We start from the raw sequence: 15,401 nt of genomic DNA on the forward strand, positions 1-15,401 counted from the left end.
GCTCGCCCACATTATTGTTTTTCCCCTAACGGCATATTACTTACGTTACTTAACCAAATATTTGCTCATTTGCCTTTGCTCGCTTGAGTCTTTACTCGCCCAGATGACGCATTTACATATTCCAATTTGCCTAAGCCTTTCCTAACCCAAACTAGCTTGTTCGCCCGGTAAGACTTTCCCTAACGTTCGAGGCTACGGGAGTCTATGCGACCACGCGGCAACTGCGAAAAGGGTTCCTTCTAAATTCGGACGGGCTCTCACACATTCGGGAATCATGTATACGATAGCGGATTACCATACTGGCAAAAGGTGTATTTGATTTATTTATTAAAAAGCGCATAATATCTTTATAAAGACAAAATTAATGCATCAACACGTGTTTTGATGATTTTATTTTTAGAGAGAGAGAGAGAGAGCCTTTTCCCTGAAAATACAGCACGTGAAACTTCAACTTCATGCACTTTTGACCGGAGCCGCCCCCCTCCCCTATAAGTTAATACAGCAACAAATCTAAAGAAGAAATTCAACCGATCACTTTTAGGACAACTTTGAAGTTGATTCCATGATGTCATGTCTTTGATATTTCATAATATGATAATTCATGACAATTAAAATCTTTAAAATATTAGGAGTAACTTTTCAAGATAGCCATGCATTGGGGCAATATAATGCAAATCTACATGACTAGTCTCAAAGTCAAATGAGACAAGGATACTCCACAAGGTAACCCAAAAAAAAACCAAAAGAGGGATTGGTGTTGCAAGCATGTTCCAGATGTTTTTCAAAAAATAGGATCATAAATTGTATGCCACTGTGCTCTATAACCTAATCTCTGGTGATGTGAAAATCACGGTTTAAAAGAAGGGCCAGTTCTTTGAGTTCATACACAGATCATCTAACTGCACTGATGCGTTAACAGATGAAGCCTTCAATCATAACGCACTACTCCCTTTAGACGAAAAGATCTATAATATGCATATGCTATACTGTACAACTAGTGCTGGCATTTACTCGGAAGGAAAGCCTCTCAATCTTCTGCAACACGCAAATTATAGTGGCGTGCTAAGCGACGAGCAGTTCCATCAGCCATGATACTATCTACCATCTCATACTTCTTGTAATTTCCTTTAAGGGTGTCCAGCTGCTGCTTTGCAAGTTTCTCTTCTTCTTGTAGTTGTTGCTGTGTGAAGAAATTCATGTAATCAATAAAGATTAGAGGATAGGTTGCCTCCGAGACACTATCTAGTAAAGAACTACAACAAAATGCCATAAATTGCATCAAACTGCCAAAACTTACCTTCTGTAAGAATGCAGCTTCAGCAGCATGTTTGTTGGTAAGACGCTTCATTTTCCTAGCTACCTCAAAATCAGGATCATTTTCATCCAACCAACGACACTGTATCCTTCTACCGGGCTTTATTGGGCGTTCATCAAACATCTCCACTTGGGCAGGTCGTGCCCTCACTGGCCTGGGCATCCCAGATATCATAAAAGGAAATTGGCAAATCTCAGATAGAACAGCTTTAGCCTGCCTCACGTTCTCCATCTCCACCAATGCACACTCTGCAATGTTCCTCGGTCCCATGTAGTTTGGAATAAACTGAACATTTTTTACGGCCCCAAACTGATTTAGAGCAGTTCTCACAACAGGTTCAGTGACTTGTGGTGAGAGGTGATCAAGATAAATCGTTCGTTTCACCTTCTCTAAAAATGCAGCATAATCTGCTTGGGCCGCTGAAGATCCCATGTAGAATAAAAAGAAAATCCTAACAATAGGTCAATTTAAAAGGTCAGACAAATTGTCCAAATTATAATATTAAATGCAAACATTTATACAAATGTATCAGTAAAAGACAGCATATCCACCAGATAAACAACCACTCAAGTAAGAACATATTTTAAAAAAGAACCTCAACAAGTAATATTTAATATTATTGACATACACAATGCTGCAGCAATTGTACTTATCAAAAGAATTCTGCAGAAATTGTAAGCTATATACGAGAACAGAATTCTGCAGCAGTGGTTCTATAATGTACTTGGGATCCTTGTTTAATGAAACTGACCTTACCCAAAGAAAAGGAGGGACCTAATGGTATACGACATGTAGACAAAAAAGGTTCGGCTACAAAATAGAAGCAGAACACAGTAGGCCTCGTTCACTTTCACAAAACTTCTCGACTCATCTTATCTCATCTCATCTAATCATTACAATTTTTCCAAATTTCCATACAAAATAAAATAAACAATTCAACTTTTTCAAATCTCAAAACAAAGATAATATTAAAAATATATATTCTAACAATATTTTATTCAACTTTCAACTTTTATCTCAACTCATCTCATCTCATTTGCGAAAACAAACGAGGCCCTAGGTCTACAAAATCTACAAATGAAATCTGGATGCAGCTAAGATCCCCCCTATCGCTATATGGTAACTTCACATTTGTTTTTTTCAAATCGTCTTTGGATATGTGGGTGACTAAATACAGACATAACCAAATACACACTTGTAGAGTAAGTTTTCATTTGCTTTCTTCAAAATGTATTCGGTTATTTGTGTCTAAATACATACTTGAATATACATACCCACATTTTTTTTCTGATAAGTATAAACACACACACATCTCAAAAACAAAAAGAGACTAACTTAATTGATAACTGTTGAGGAAAATGTATCATTAAAAATGAGAAACCAATCCAAGAATCCAATCAAAAACTAGGTAAGGCATTAAATTTAGTTTTTAATGGCTTCATGATCCCCATTTTGAAAAACTTTGTTCTCTCACTTTCCACACCAAATGCATCATTCATTGTCTGACAGCTAAAGTATAAATATCTAGACATGAGACAACTTTTATGGTGAATAACTATCATGCCAAAACTAAATCTATTTAAAACCCCACTTAACTTAACCCCTTGCCGAGGGCCTGTGCACCCCTAGGATTAGTCAAGACGTTGTTCCTGGACAACCGGTGCCAATAAAAAAACCCTGTTAACCTGACCCATAGGAATTTCCACTCTTCTGCCTTTTTTGTTTTACATTCCCAAAAAAAAAAAAAAGTTGTTCTTCTACTACATATATAAGAAATCAAATCCCAATTGGTAAGAAAATAGAGGGATACCAAGAGCATTCACTAAGGTTAGCTTAACTCAACTAGTTTCAGCAATCCAATATCTTTTCTTGTTGCTTCATTCTTCTCAACAACCAAACAGGGAAAAACCAGCAAGCAACAGAAAGATCCAGACTTTTACCCTAATCAACAACACCCTAGACTATAAAAAAGAGAAAAATCAGAAACCTAACGTTGATTTGACTAAAAAATTGAATAAACTAGCGAGAGGAGTGAGAGCCCGCTGAGTTTTCGTTTGAAGAGTTTTGGGTAACGACGAAGAAATAACTGGGGATGCTTTTCGGATCAGAAGAATCCCCTTCCGTCTTCCGTGTGGGAGGGCGACAGACCGCAGACGGTCAGAGTGATGGTACGGCCACTCATATCTGAGAAAGAACAAAATAGCAAATGTTCGGTGTCTCTGTGTGTGTGTGTGTATGTATATATATATATAGAGAGAGAGAGAGAGAGAGAGAGAGAGAGAGAGAGAGAGAGAGAGAGAGTTGAGCTTACCGTGGGCAATGGGTAGAGTAGAGCAGTGGAGAGCGAGACTGCTGGGTGGGTGCGGCGTTAGATCGTAACAACGGAAGACGTGGCTACGGCTGGGCCGTGTGCGGCTGGAAGTGGTATGTAATGGACCCCGCTAACAGTGTTCTAGAAAGTTCCAAGAAATAGGAAGAGAAGGAGAGAAAGGAGATCAAGAGAAAGATGATGATTGCCTGAATAATTCTCTGTAGCTTTCTTCTTCTTCAATTCTGCACTCATAGTGTTTGCGTCCCTTCAAACGACATCGTTCTATATGAATTTACACTTATTCGAGTAAACCAAAACCAGAACGTTCTACTTATTAGTTAATACCTAATTGAAACTCACTCAAAACGACAGCGTACAATTTAAACACACACAACCCCCACCTTCCATAGCCATCTTAACTGCTTCCTTTTATGGCCATTACATACCCCTCTCTTTTAAAGCACCTTGCCCACAAAGTGAGATAATTTCTATCTCATTTGCCAGTAAGGCTCCCAAGTAGCCTGCTCAATGTCAGCCCCTTGCCACTGTATGAGAACTTCCACCAATGCCCTGTTGTTAACCTTCTTGTTGTGACGTTGAAGGATAGTATGTGGTTCAGGAACAATCTCCCCTTGGTCGTTCATTGGAGGCAAGGTTCGGGAACAATTTGCCCCAACCTTTTCTTTAGACAAAATACATGAAACACAGAGTGTATTTGAGATTGTGGGGGTAAGTCAAGCTTATAAGCCACTTGTCCAATTCTTTCCAATACTTAAGAATCTAGCTGACAATTTCAAATTCCTCCTCAGAGCCAGAGACTTTTGCCTGTAAGGTTGAAGCCTCAAATAAACCCAATCCCCCACTTCGAAAACTCTTTCAGTATGCTGTTTATCATATTGAAACTTCATCCTTTCTTGTGCCAGTACTAAATTGTTCTTCAATGTCTCCATTATTTGCTCTCTAGTCTTCAGCACTTCCTCCACGGCTTGATTAGGAGAGAGCCTAGGGATATATGCTTGTAATCTGGTGGGAGGTACTCTATAAACTGCCTCATATGGTATGAGCTTAGTAGAGACATGAAAGTTGGTATTATACCACCATTTAGCCAAATACAGCCATTCAAACCGATGCCTTGATTTATCACTAGAAAAACACCTTAAAAAATGCTCCAAGCACTTGTTACAACTTTAGTTTGACCATCACTTTGAGGATGGTAAGCTGAAGAATAGGACAAATTCACTCCTTGCAGTTTAAAGAACTCCCTCCAAAAAGAGCTAGTAAAGGTAGAGCCTCGGTCAGATACAATACTTTTAGGCATACCACGCAACCTAAAGACATTGTCTAAAAATAAAGAAGCCACTTTAGGTGCTGTAAAAGGATGCTTTAAGGCTAAAAAATGAGCATATTTTGACAGTCTATCCACAACCACCATAATGACTGAGCAGCCCTTAGAAACAGGTAAGCCCTCCACAAAATCCATGGAAACATCTGTCTAGATTTGTTGAGGAATTGGTAAAGGCTAAAGTAAACCAGTTGGATGGACATTTTCCCCTTTGTTCTTTTGACAAACCTCACACTCCTTTATAAACCTCTTAATTTCAGCTTTCATTCTAGGTCAATAAAAATCAGACCTTGCTCGATGCAAAGATTTGTGGAATCCTGAATGGCTAGCACAAGGATTAGCATGTATAAAATGTAATATCTTGATTTTCAATTCTGAAAAGTCAGGAATAGAAATCATTCCCTTCTTGAACAACACATCAGCTTTTAAAGAGAGAGTAGAACTGGCTGAAGGATTCTGCTGTAAGGCAGCAATTTGTTACTAAACCACTTGATCTTCAGCATAAGCCATTTTTTATCTCCTCTAACAATGTAGGATTTGGTACAATAATGGCCACCAAGAATTTATCAGCTTCAACTTCTCCCCTTCTAGATAAGGCATCAACCACCTTGTTCTCCACTCCTCTTTTATACTCCACAGAAAAATCATAACCCAACAACTTGGATAGCCACTTCTGTTGTGCAAGTGTGCCAATTCTTTGTTCCAATAAGTATTTGAGGTTGTGATGATCAGTTCTAACAATAAAAGAGCCACCAAGCAAATAAGGCCTCCATTTTTTTACTGCCAAGACCAATGCCAAGAATTCCTTCTCGTAGGTGGACAGCAACAGGTTCTTACCTTTCAAAGCTTGACTTAAAAAAGCCAAAGGTCGTTGTGCTTGCATCAAAACAACTCCTACACCACTAGCACACACATCACATTCAATTATAAATTGTTTAGAAAAATTAGGTAATGAAAAAATAGGAGGTTGTGTTACAGCTTGCTTAAGCTGTTCAAAAGCATTAATTGCCTCAGCAATCCACTTGACTGACTCCTTCTTCAACAAAGTAGTTAATGGAGCAGCTATGATGCCATAATGTTTGATAAACTTTCTATAATATCCAGTCAGCCCAAGGAAACCCCTTAATGCCTTTACTGACTTAGGCAGTGGCCACTTAAGCATTGACTCCAATTTCCTTTGATCAGCCTTGACCCCAGCCTTAGATATGAGATGGCCCAAGTATTCAATTTCATGACATGCAAAATGGAACTTAGATCTTTTAGCATAAAGTTGATGGTCTTCTAAAGTGTGCAACACAGTGGCTAAATGCTCCAAATGAGATTGAAAATCTTTACTGTAAACCAGTATGTCATCGAAGAAAACAATGACAAATTCTCTCAAGAATGGTCTGAATACATCATTCATGAGACCTTGGAATGTGGAGGATGCATTAGTGAGTCCAAAGGGCATTACAAGAAACTCATAATGACCCTCATGTGTTCTGAATGCTGTCTTTGAAATGTCATCTTCCTTCATTCTGATTTGATGATAGCCTGATCTAAGATCGAGCTTAGAAAAAACAACAGCTCCAAAAAGCTCATCAAGTAATTCATCCACCACCGGTATAGGGTACTTATCTTTAATTGTAGTTTCATTAAGTACCCTATAATCTATACACATTCTCCAAGAACCATCCCCCTTCCTCACTAAAAGAACTGGTGAAGAAAAAGGAGATTGACTTGGTCGAATAACACCAGACAGCAGCAACTCCTTCACTATGTTTTCAATTTCAGTCTTTTGACAATATGGATATTGATATGGTCTTACACTCACTCGTATTGTATCCTTTTTAAGGATATTTGATGGTTATGAGACCTTTGCGGAGGAAGGCCTCTAGGCTCATCAAAAACTGTTTTGAATTTATGCAACAAATTCAAGATATCCAGAGGTACATCACTCAACACCTCTTGAGACTGAATTGATACTATCTGCAATAATAGGACCTTGTGTTCTACTGTGGCAAGCTTAGCAACCTTAACATCATCAACCGGACTGCTAGAAGTAGAAGGTAAGGCTTTTAAACACGTTAAATTCCCTTTATAAGTGAATTGCATGTAAAGCTTACCAAAGTCCCAAAGAATAGGACCTAGTGACAGTAGCCACTGTACCCCCAAGACAATATCACAACCACCTAACTGTAAGGTAAGCAATTCAATAACAAAAGTTGTACCTTGTATAGAGAGCTACATTGCTACACTTTCCCTCACTATTCACAATATCACCATTTGCAATTCTCACCTGCATAGGAGTAGATTTTTGTACCAACTAGCCACACTTTTTTGCTACTGCAGTATCCACAAAATTGTGAGTACTGCTAGTATCCACTAATATTGTTAGCCTTCTATTCCTTACCTGACCCAGCACTCTCATAGTTTTTGGACTTGGAGTTCCAACCATTGTCTGAACTGAAATAGAAGCAACTCCAGGAGCATCTTGCACCTCTGTAGCCTCAACCTCAATGTACTAATGATTATCTTCCTCAGACTCACAGAATTCACCCCGAGACAAGTCCATGCCTTCCAAAACATATAGCTTTGGCCTTGAACATTTATGGCCTAGCTGTCATTTCTCTTCACAAAAATAACAAAATCCTCTTTTTCTTCTACATTGCATTTGAGTCTCTGAAATTCTTTGATAAGAGACTTTAGAAACAGGCTGAACCTTAGGAATGCCTAAAATTGATAGAACTTGATCTATCTTTTGTACACCAACCACTGGATCACAAGAATTACTTTTCCAAGTCCTTCTTGTGCTCCAAATATATTGCTTTTGAATCTTAGCTAATCCAAATGCATCATTCAGATTCCTAGGATTAAGCATTCTGACAGGTAATCTAACTTCATCTTTTAAACCGCTCAAGAAACAACTAAGCTTGTTCTTCTCAGAAATACCTCTGATTCTATTCGAAATCAAGTCAAATTTTGTTTTGAAAGCAGTCACAGTGTTTCAACATTGTAAGAGCCTCCATTGGATCATCATAAGGAGATGATCCAAATCTGACTTGTATTGCTTGAGTTAAATCCTCCCAAGACCGAAACGCACCAGCTTCACTGGCATCCTGGAACCATACTAATGCATCTTCATCTATAAGAAAAGAAGCAATGAAAATTCTCTAACCAGGAGGCACTTGATGATACAAAAAATATTGATTAGCTCGATACAACCAAGCTAATGGATTTCTACCAAAAAACCCTGGAAATTTCAACTTTATGCCTCTAAAAATTGTTCTATCCACTTCTTCACAATAATGCACTCCAGCACTATCTTCAGGTGCTTCATTTTGATCCAGATTCTGCATCTTTTCATGAGCCATAGATCCATTCACTGATAACCTTGAATCTACTACAAAACCTCTACAAACCTCTTATCCTGCTTTTCTCTATCGATTCTTTCAATTTCTTGCTGTTGAACCAAAATTGCAATTGTATCTTCAATCTATTTCTGTTGCCGATCATGTTGCTGCCTAACGTGATTCAAAGAATCCACCACCTGTGCATAAGATCGTGTTCCTTCCGCCATGACTACTGATACCAACTGTGATGGACCCTGCTAACAGTGTTCTAGAAAGTTGCAAGAAATAGGAAGAGAAGGAGAGAAAGGAGATCAAGGGAAAGAAGATGATTGACTGAATAATTTTCTGTAGCTTTCTTCTTCTTCAATTATGTATTTATAGTGTTTGCATCCCTTCAAACGACAACGTTCTATATGAATCTACACTTATTCGAGTAAACCAAAATGACAACGTTCTACTTATTAGTTAACACTTAACTAAAACTCACTCAAAACGACAGTGTACAATTTAAACACACATAACCCCGTATTAAAGTCAGTTTAACGAACTAAACTGCCACTTTCCATCTCATTTCTCCCGCACAGACTTGCACTTCCTCTTTCAGAATCCCCCATAGCCACCTTCCATAGCCATCTTAACTGCTTCCTTCCATGACCATTACATGGTAGCCGGAATCGTGTTGGCAGTGGTATTTCATCAGTTTTTATCATCCACCATGCTCTGTTTTCCCCACAAGTTCACCATTTTTCCATTTTTTTATTTTCTTTTTCAATTTTATTTCGAGCTTTACAAATTTTTTATGAAATTAAACAATTTGAAAATAAAAAACATGAAAATGAAAACATAAATAAAATACCCTGATCAAATGATGGTAAAATTATGGGTGCTATCCGCATCTGCTGGGGTGGAGAACCCCTTTCCAGCATCCTGCCCCCTACATGGGTGTGGGTGAGATTTACTCCCCCAAACCCACCCTTGCACACTGGGGACGAGGTTCCTTGTCCGGAAGCCGGGGGCGGGGGTGGACACCTTATCTGTTTGCCTCCCACCCTGCCCAAATGGGCCCAAGGCCCATAAGCTTAGAACATGTTTATGGGCCATTTTAGGCTCAGAAATGCTATTATACAAGACTAAAAAAAGTTAAATTCTTACTCATGATTAAATTTAAAAAAAGTTAACTTAAGATATTACAATAATACAAATTAAGAACTTGTATTCTACTAAGTTGCAACTAATAATCCTAAGCTATTATAATAATACAAATTAATCTAAAACTATTACAAATTAATTTAAAAATATTACAAGTTTTCATATAATTTAAATGAATAATAATAACACAATTAAATAACAAATTGTAGCAAGATTACAATGAACTCTTTCTTGTCATTTGGGGTGGTCACGTCAATGGAAATTGGAAAGTGAGTGAGCTGTGCTGTGAGAATGTGAGATTATAAAACCCGAAATATTAATAGGAAAATAAATTAGAATTACAAACCAGAAACAAAAATCATAAATACAAACATTACATAGGTATGTAAAAATTACAAACATTAAAAGTACTAACCAATATCAATATGAGATTGAGATCAAGATGGGATCTTTGGGATTATGATTGGACATATGATAGTAAGACTATAAAAGCTAAAAAAAATACAAGAAAATAATTAGAATTACAAACATTATAAAAATACAAAAAATAACTAAGGGAGAAAATATACAAACCAATGGCAATGGTGGGTCCAATACATACGAAGTCATATTGTAGCCGATGTAGAACTACCCTCATGCATTGCAGTTGACCCTACAACAATTAAATTTAAAATTAATACCGGTTAAATAAATATAAATAATAATAATAATAATAAAAAGCAGATCAATGAATTAAAAGCGATCACTGGATCTAGGTTGATCACCACCCTCCTCCTCGTCGGCCTCCTCAAAGTCTCTCATATCCGGAATATGAATTAGGGTCCCTTTAATCCAATTATGATTGCAAGTCAATGTCTCCAACCTAAGCCTTTTATCCATCCCAACTTCGGAAGAAGGCGGTGCGGTAGGTGTAGGTGCCAAAATATTACCACCCATGAACATATCAAACTCATCAAACAATCTACCAAGGATTTTCCTAACCCATGCCGCAATATGATCCGTCCATGTCTTCCCGTGCTCTAATCTCAAACCATACACCATGCCACCAATTTTGTACTAGGGGTTAAGAACAACAACCATATATAGGAAAATGTTCATCCTACTCAAATCTCCCCAATATTTGTTATACTTAACCCCTATGCTCAATGTCATTTCCTGCAGCCTACTTTGATCACTCATGCACATATCATCTAATTTTTCTTTCACCTTACATATTTGCTAACAGAAATATTTGGATGTAGGGTACAAAGAACCGGAAAGTTTGGTTGTGACCTTGTAGAAAAATCTCAAAAAGTTTAGAAAAATCTCAACTACCTCCCAATCATCATTAATAGGCTTGCCTAATCCTCTGTCATCTTCAAAATGTTTGACATAATGAATGTTTTTGTCACCCAATAAATTAAAAGCACCCTTATACTCTTGGGCTGTCTCCAACATTAAAAATGTTGTGTTCTATAAAAAAATGTTGAGTTCTATCATGTAAAAACATCAAGACAAAGACCGTTCATAGATTCTATACCTGCAAACGTCACAACAATTTGAATTTCCCAAATCTAGTAGGTGAAAATCTCACAAACCTCACCACACTTTTAACCACTGGATCATCAAGATCTTTCAAAGCATCAATCACAATAAGATTTAAAATATGTACAACATATCTCACATGTAAACACTCACAACTCATGATTGACTTATTGGCCTCTCTAAGATAGTTCTTAAGATGCCTCAAAGTGATATTGTTAGAAGAGGCATTGCCAACCGTTACTGTGACTACCCGCTCCAACCTCCACCCCTTTATTGCGGCTACCAAAACACTCTTAATGGTCTCACCCTTGTAATAAAAATTTCTACAAAACTGTAGAATTTTTTTGTATAATTTTCAATCACAATCTATAAAATGTGCCGTCAAAGATATATAATTAAAAGTTTGGACAAGATGTCCATGTATCGGTGGTGAGGAAAACTCTTTGACCCGCCAATTGGTTTTTCAACAACTCTTTTTTCACACCATAATGTTTCCTAATATCCTTGGCCACATTATGGTGAGACGGAAGGTTAAATCTGGGTTCCAAGTACTTAGAATATGTTTAGAACCCCAAATTGAAACCGTAGCTTGTCCATTATGGTCATATGGGCAAGGTGTCTCCTACACTCATCCGGATCATACTTTGTAAATCCCTTCAATGTTCCCCTACTCTCATCAGCCTTTTTTTTAAGTCCAATCTCTAGTCTAGATTGAATTTTCTCTTGTAAAAATTTTAAAATTTGACTCTTTTTGCAATGTTCTTCTAAGTGAACCTTCAATCGTGATGTATCACGTCACCTATAGCGACATCTATACACTTTACCACAATAGTTACATTTAGCTTGGAGAATATTGGGGTCACAACTCTCTATTTTGATGAAATGCGACCAAACAATCAAAACTTATTTCTTGGTTGGTGGGGCATGGGGTAGCTGTAGGAGTAGGTGTATGGTTAGTGTTTGTGGTTGTGGCACGGGTAGGGATAGAGGTTTGGGTAGGGGTAGGAGAGCTACCACTAAAATTTGATTGACTATCCATTCTCGTTGACTCACCAAAATTTGAAATAATGCAAAAATCTCACGACAATTAGAACCAGACAATCATGAACATCACAACAGAATGGGATTTTGATATCGAAACCCCAATATGTATTGGGTTTTCAATATCGAAACCCCTAAGTTAATTTAGGGTTTCAGATTAATCTAAAACCCTAAATTTACACACAAAACATTATACAATTTATAATAAAAATTCACACAACAAACAACCCAATCTCCATAGCACACAATTCACAATCTCATTTTCCAAATCCTCAATTCAATCTCATCATCCATAACTAAAAAAAAAACTAAAAAAAAAAAGAAAATAAAAAATAGAATAGACTTAGGATACTTATGGCGATGGCGATAGCGTGCGACAGACAGACAGAGAGTGAGAGAGAGGATAGATCTGAGAGAGAGTGACTACGTGAGAGACAAGGATGAGAGGGAGAGAAATATCAAGAGAGAATCAAGAGAAAGTGAATAGCTCATGGGGTAGTTTTAGTTTATAATGAAAACGACATTGTTTTGAGATATAGGTTAATTGTGTGTGTGTGTGTGTGTGTTGGGGGGGATTCGAGCGGGTGGATGGGAGAACCCCCCCACCCAGGTGGTGCGAGGCGGGGCAGACGGGGTGGGGTAGCAGGGTGCGGGGCCCACTGCCCTCCCCTAGGTAAAATGGTGGACTGGATAGCATTTTGCTTTTATCACATAGACATTTTAGTTATGGACCATGCAACTTCACCATTTGCCCAATATTTGATAGCTTCATTTGCTTCTTGTTTTTCCATGTTTTGATTATTCTATGAGTACATGTAAAAAACTTGAAATGTGAGAAAAATAAAATCAATGATTAAATAATGGTAGAATGGAGGCTAAATGGCATTTTCCAATTTAAATGAGATAAAACTAGCCTCACCGATTTCAGTCTAAACTAGCCTCACCAATTTGAGATGGGTTGAAATCAACTCAACCCATCTCAAATCAATCATTGATGGGATCCATTACTTTTTTAACTTTCCATAAAAAAGTTAAACATATCTCAACCTAATTCATACATGCAAACACATATCTCAACTTATTTACATTCAAACACATCTCAATGGGATTTACAAAATACTACTATTTACATATCAACTTAGACATCTAAGATCACCTTAGCTTCCAAACACAGCCTAAATATCCTTTCAATTATAAATACTCTGCCAAGATCAAGCCCTCTCCACTTAACTCAGCCTCTCTAAAAGCTACACCTAGAGCTGCAAATGAATAGAGCAGCTCGTGAACTGCTTAAGCTTGGCTCGCATATACTCAGTTCATTTAATAAATGAGATGTTCATAAACACTAGTATATGTTTGAATATTAAATGAGCAAAACACGTATAAACTCAACTTGACTCGATTTATACTCATGAACAAATCTCATATAAGCTTGGCTTGATTCATTTGTGCTCGTGTTATATATGTATATGTTATATTTATTACATGTCAATTATATTTAATATACTTAATTATATATGGTTAATTTATTTATAGTTTACCTTATTTAATATATTTTTTATGTTCCCAAAGTTTGTATAGGATAATTTGTATAATAATATATCAGACAACTATATATATTAAATAGTTTAGTTTATTACATTTCCCTTATGTATTTTTTTTAATTTATAACTATAAGTTAATTTAGTTTATAAAAAGTTATACCATAAGAATTTTTTAATCAAAACTATTTGGTAGAATAGTTAAATGGTTAGAGTTTTTTGTAAGTTGTAAAATTATTTTATCAATCGAAAAAAAAGATTCAGAAATTTCAAATAACAAATCAAGTTCGAGCTCAAGTCGTTTGTTTATTTTAGTTGAGCTCATGCCGAATTCGAACAACATTAATGGTGAATGAGCCGAGTTTGAATGAGTAAATATGCTAATCAAGTTTGAGTACCCTTGTTCAAATTGGACTTGACTCGGTTTGTACCCTTCATCAACTTTTTTTTTTTTTTTAAATAGCTATTTCATTCATTAAAGCAAATGCACATGGAGGATAGTCCTCAATAAGTATACAGTCTTCCTGGCAGCTAAGAGCAAACTTTGGCAAATGATGAGCAATTACATTAACTTCCCTATGGACATGTAAAACAGACCAAGAATGGGTCTTGGATAGCATGATCTTGATGTCTCTAATAACAAGACCAGTGTCACTCCAACTATCCTCTTTGTGTTGAATAGCCTTTACCACCGATAGAGAGTCACCTTCAAGAATAATATATTGTAGTCCCAACTCTGCACAAAAGGAAGAAGCCCTTCAAGCTGCTACAGCCTCACCAAGGAGTGGATCAGGAATCAGGTCCATCGATGAGCACAATGAGGCCATAACAGATCCTTCTGAGTTCCTAACAATCACACCAATCCCCAACCTCGAGTTGCCTTTATCAATGGTAGCATCCCAATTAGCTTTGAATACATCTAGTGGGGGAGCAATCCACCTGTTGTTTTTAGGTTCTTGGACTTTAGTCTGTTTTATCCCATTCTCTAGCCATAACTTAATGGAAGCCATCTCTGCTTGGACTAGCTTTGACACTTGAGAGGGAGGGTGGAACTGCTGTTCAAAGAGCCAAGTATTCCTCCTATGCCAGATGGTTTTTGCAGTAACAACAAACTGAATGATCTCCAAAGGAGATAAGTAATCCATTATAGGGGCTAGAATATCTTTAAATGAGCCTTCTAGGATACTTAATTTCTAAATTCGTTTTGAGCTCATAGACCACACATCCATTGAAGCACCACAGGACCATATAGCATGAGATACTGATTCAAGTTTAAGGGAACAAATAGGACAGAGGGGGTGAGTCTCCAATTTCCTTTTATGCAGGTTCAGATTAGTGGCGAGAGACTCACATGTAGCTCTCCAAAGAAAGGCTTTTGTGGCTTGAGGTGCTTGGATACCCCAAACTTTGTTCCAGAAACTCGAATTGGAATTCTGGGTTGAAGACTGCCCCGCTCTATCCTTTATAAGTGAACCTTGAAGGTGATAAGCACTCCTTACAGAAAAATTTCCATTGCTTGAACATCTCTAGGTCAACATATCTTGGCTCCTGCATGGACTAATAGGGATTTGGCTAATTAATTTTGCCTCAGAGGCTGAGAAGATGGCATAGATGAGAGGGAGATCCCACTGCATGGTGAATGGATTTATGAGATCAGAAACTAGAGCTTCAGCATCTAGAGAGATTGCCAAATTTTGATTTTTCTTCCATCGCCAACTTTCCATAACAGTCCTGCATTAAGTATTGGTCTGGCTAATAGGAAACTCTTCCATACATATGAATCATGAGGTCTTAATTTGGCTGATAAGTAATCGGATGTAGGGAAATACTTAGCTTTAAGAACCTG

General features: G+C 37.3%; 1 protein-coding gene across 2 annotated transcripts; it reads right to left on the bottom strand.

Moving 5' to 3' along the window:
- Positions 1–632: 632 nt before the first annotated feature.
- On the bottom strand, positions 633–3,648 carry LOC121236383. 2 transcript variants are annotated; one of them, XM_041132809.1, is made up of 3 exons: positions 3,627–3,648; positions 1,298–1,766; positions 633–1,180 (listed from the first exon to the last, which is right to left on the bottom strand). In XM_041132809.1, the coding sequence occupies exons 2-3, from the start codon at positions 1,745–1,747 to the stop codon at positions 1,028–1,030; spliced, it is 603 nt and encodes a 200-aa protein (XP_040988743.1). In that variant the 5' UTR covers positions 1,748–1,766; positions 3,627–3,648; the 3' UTR covers positions 633–1,027. The 2 variants fall into 2 exon arrangements, with proteins under 2 accessions (XP_040988743.1, XP_040988735.1); XM_041132801.1 differs by lacking the exon at positions 3,627–3,648 and adding an exon at positions 2,072–3,278.
- Between the last annotated feature and the right edge of the window lie 11,753 nt (positions 3,649–15,401).

Source organism: Juglans microcarpa x Juglans regia, chromosome 1D, assembly GCF_004785595.1.
Source record: "Juglans microcarpa x Juglans regia isolate MS1-56 chromosome 1D, Jm3101_v1.0, whole genome shotgun sequence".
In the NCBI taxonomy this organism is placed as follows: Eukaryota; Viridiplantae; Streptophyta; class Magnoliopsida; order Fagales; family Juglandaceae; genus Juglans; species Juglans microcarpa x Juglans regia.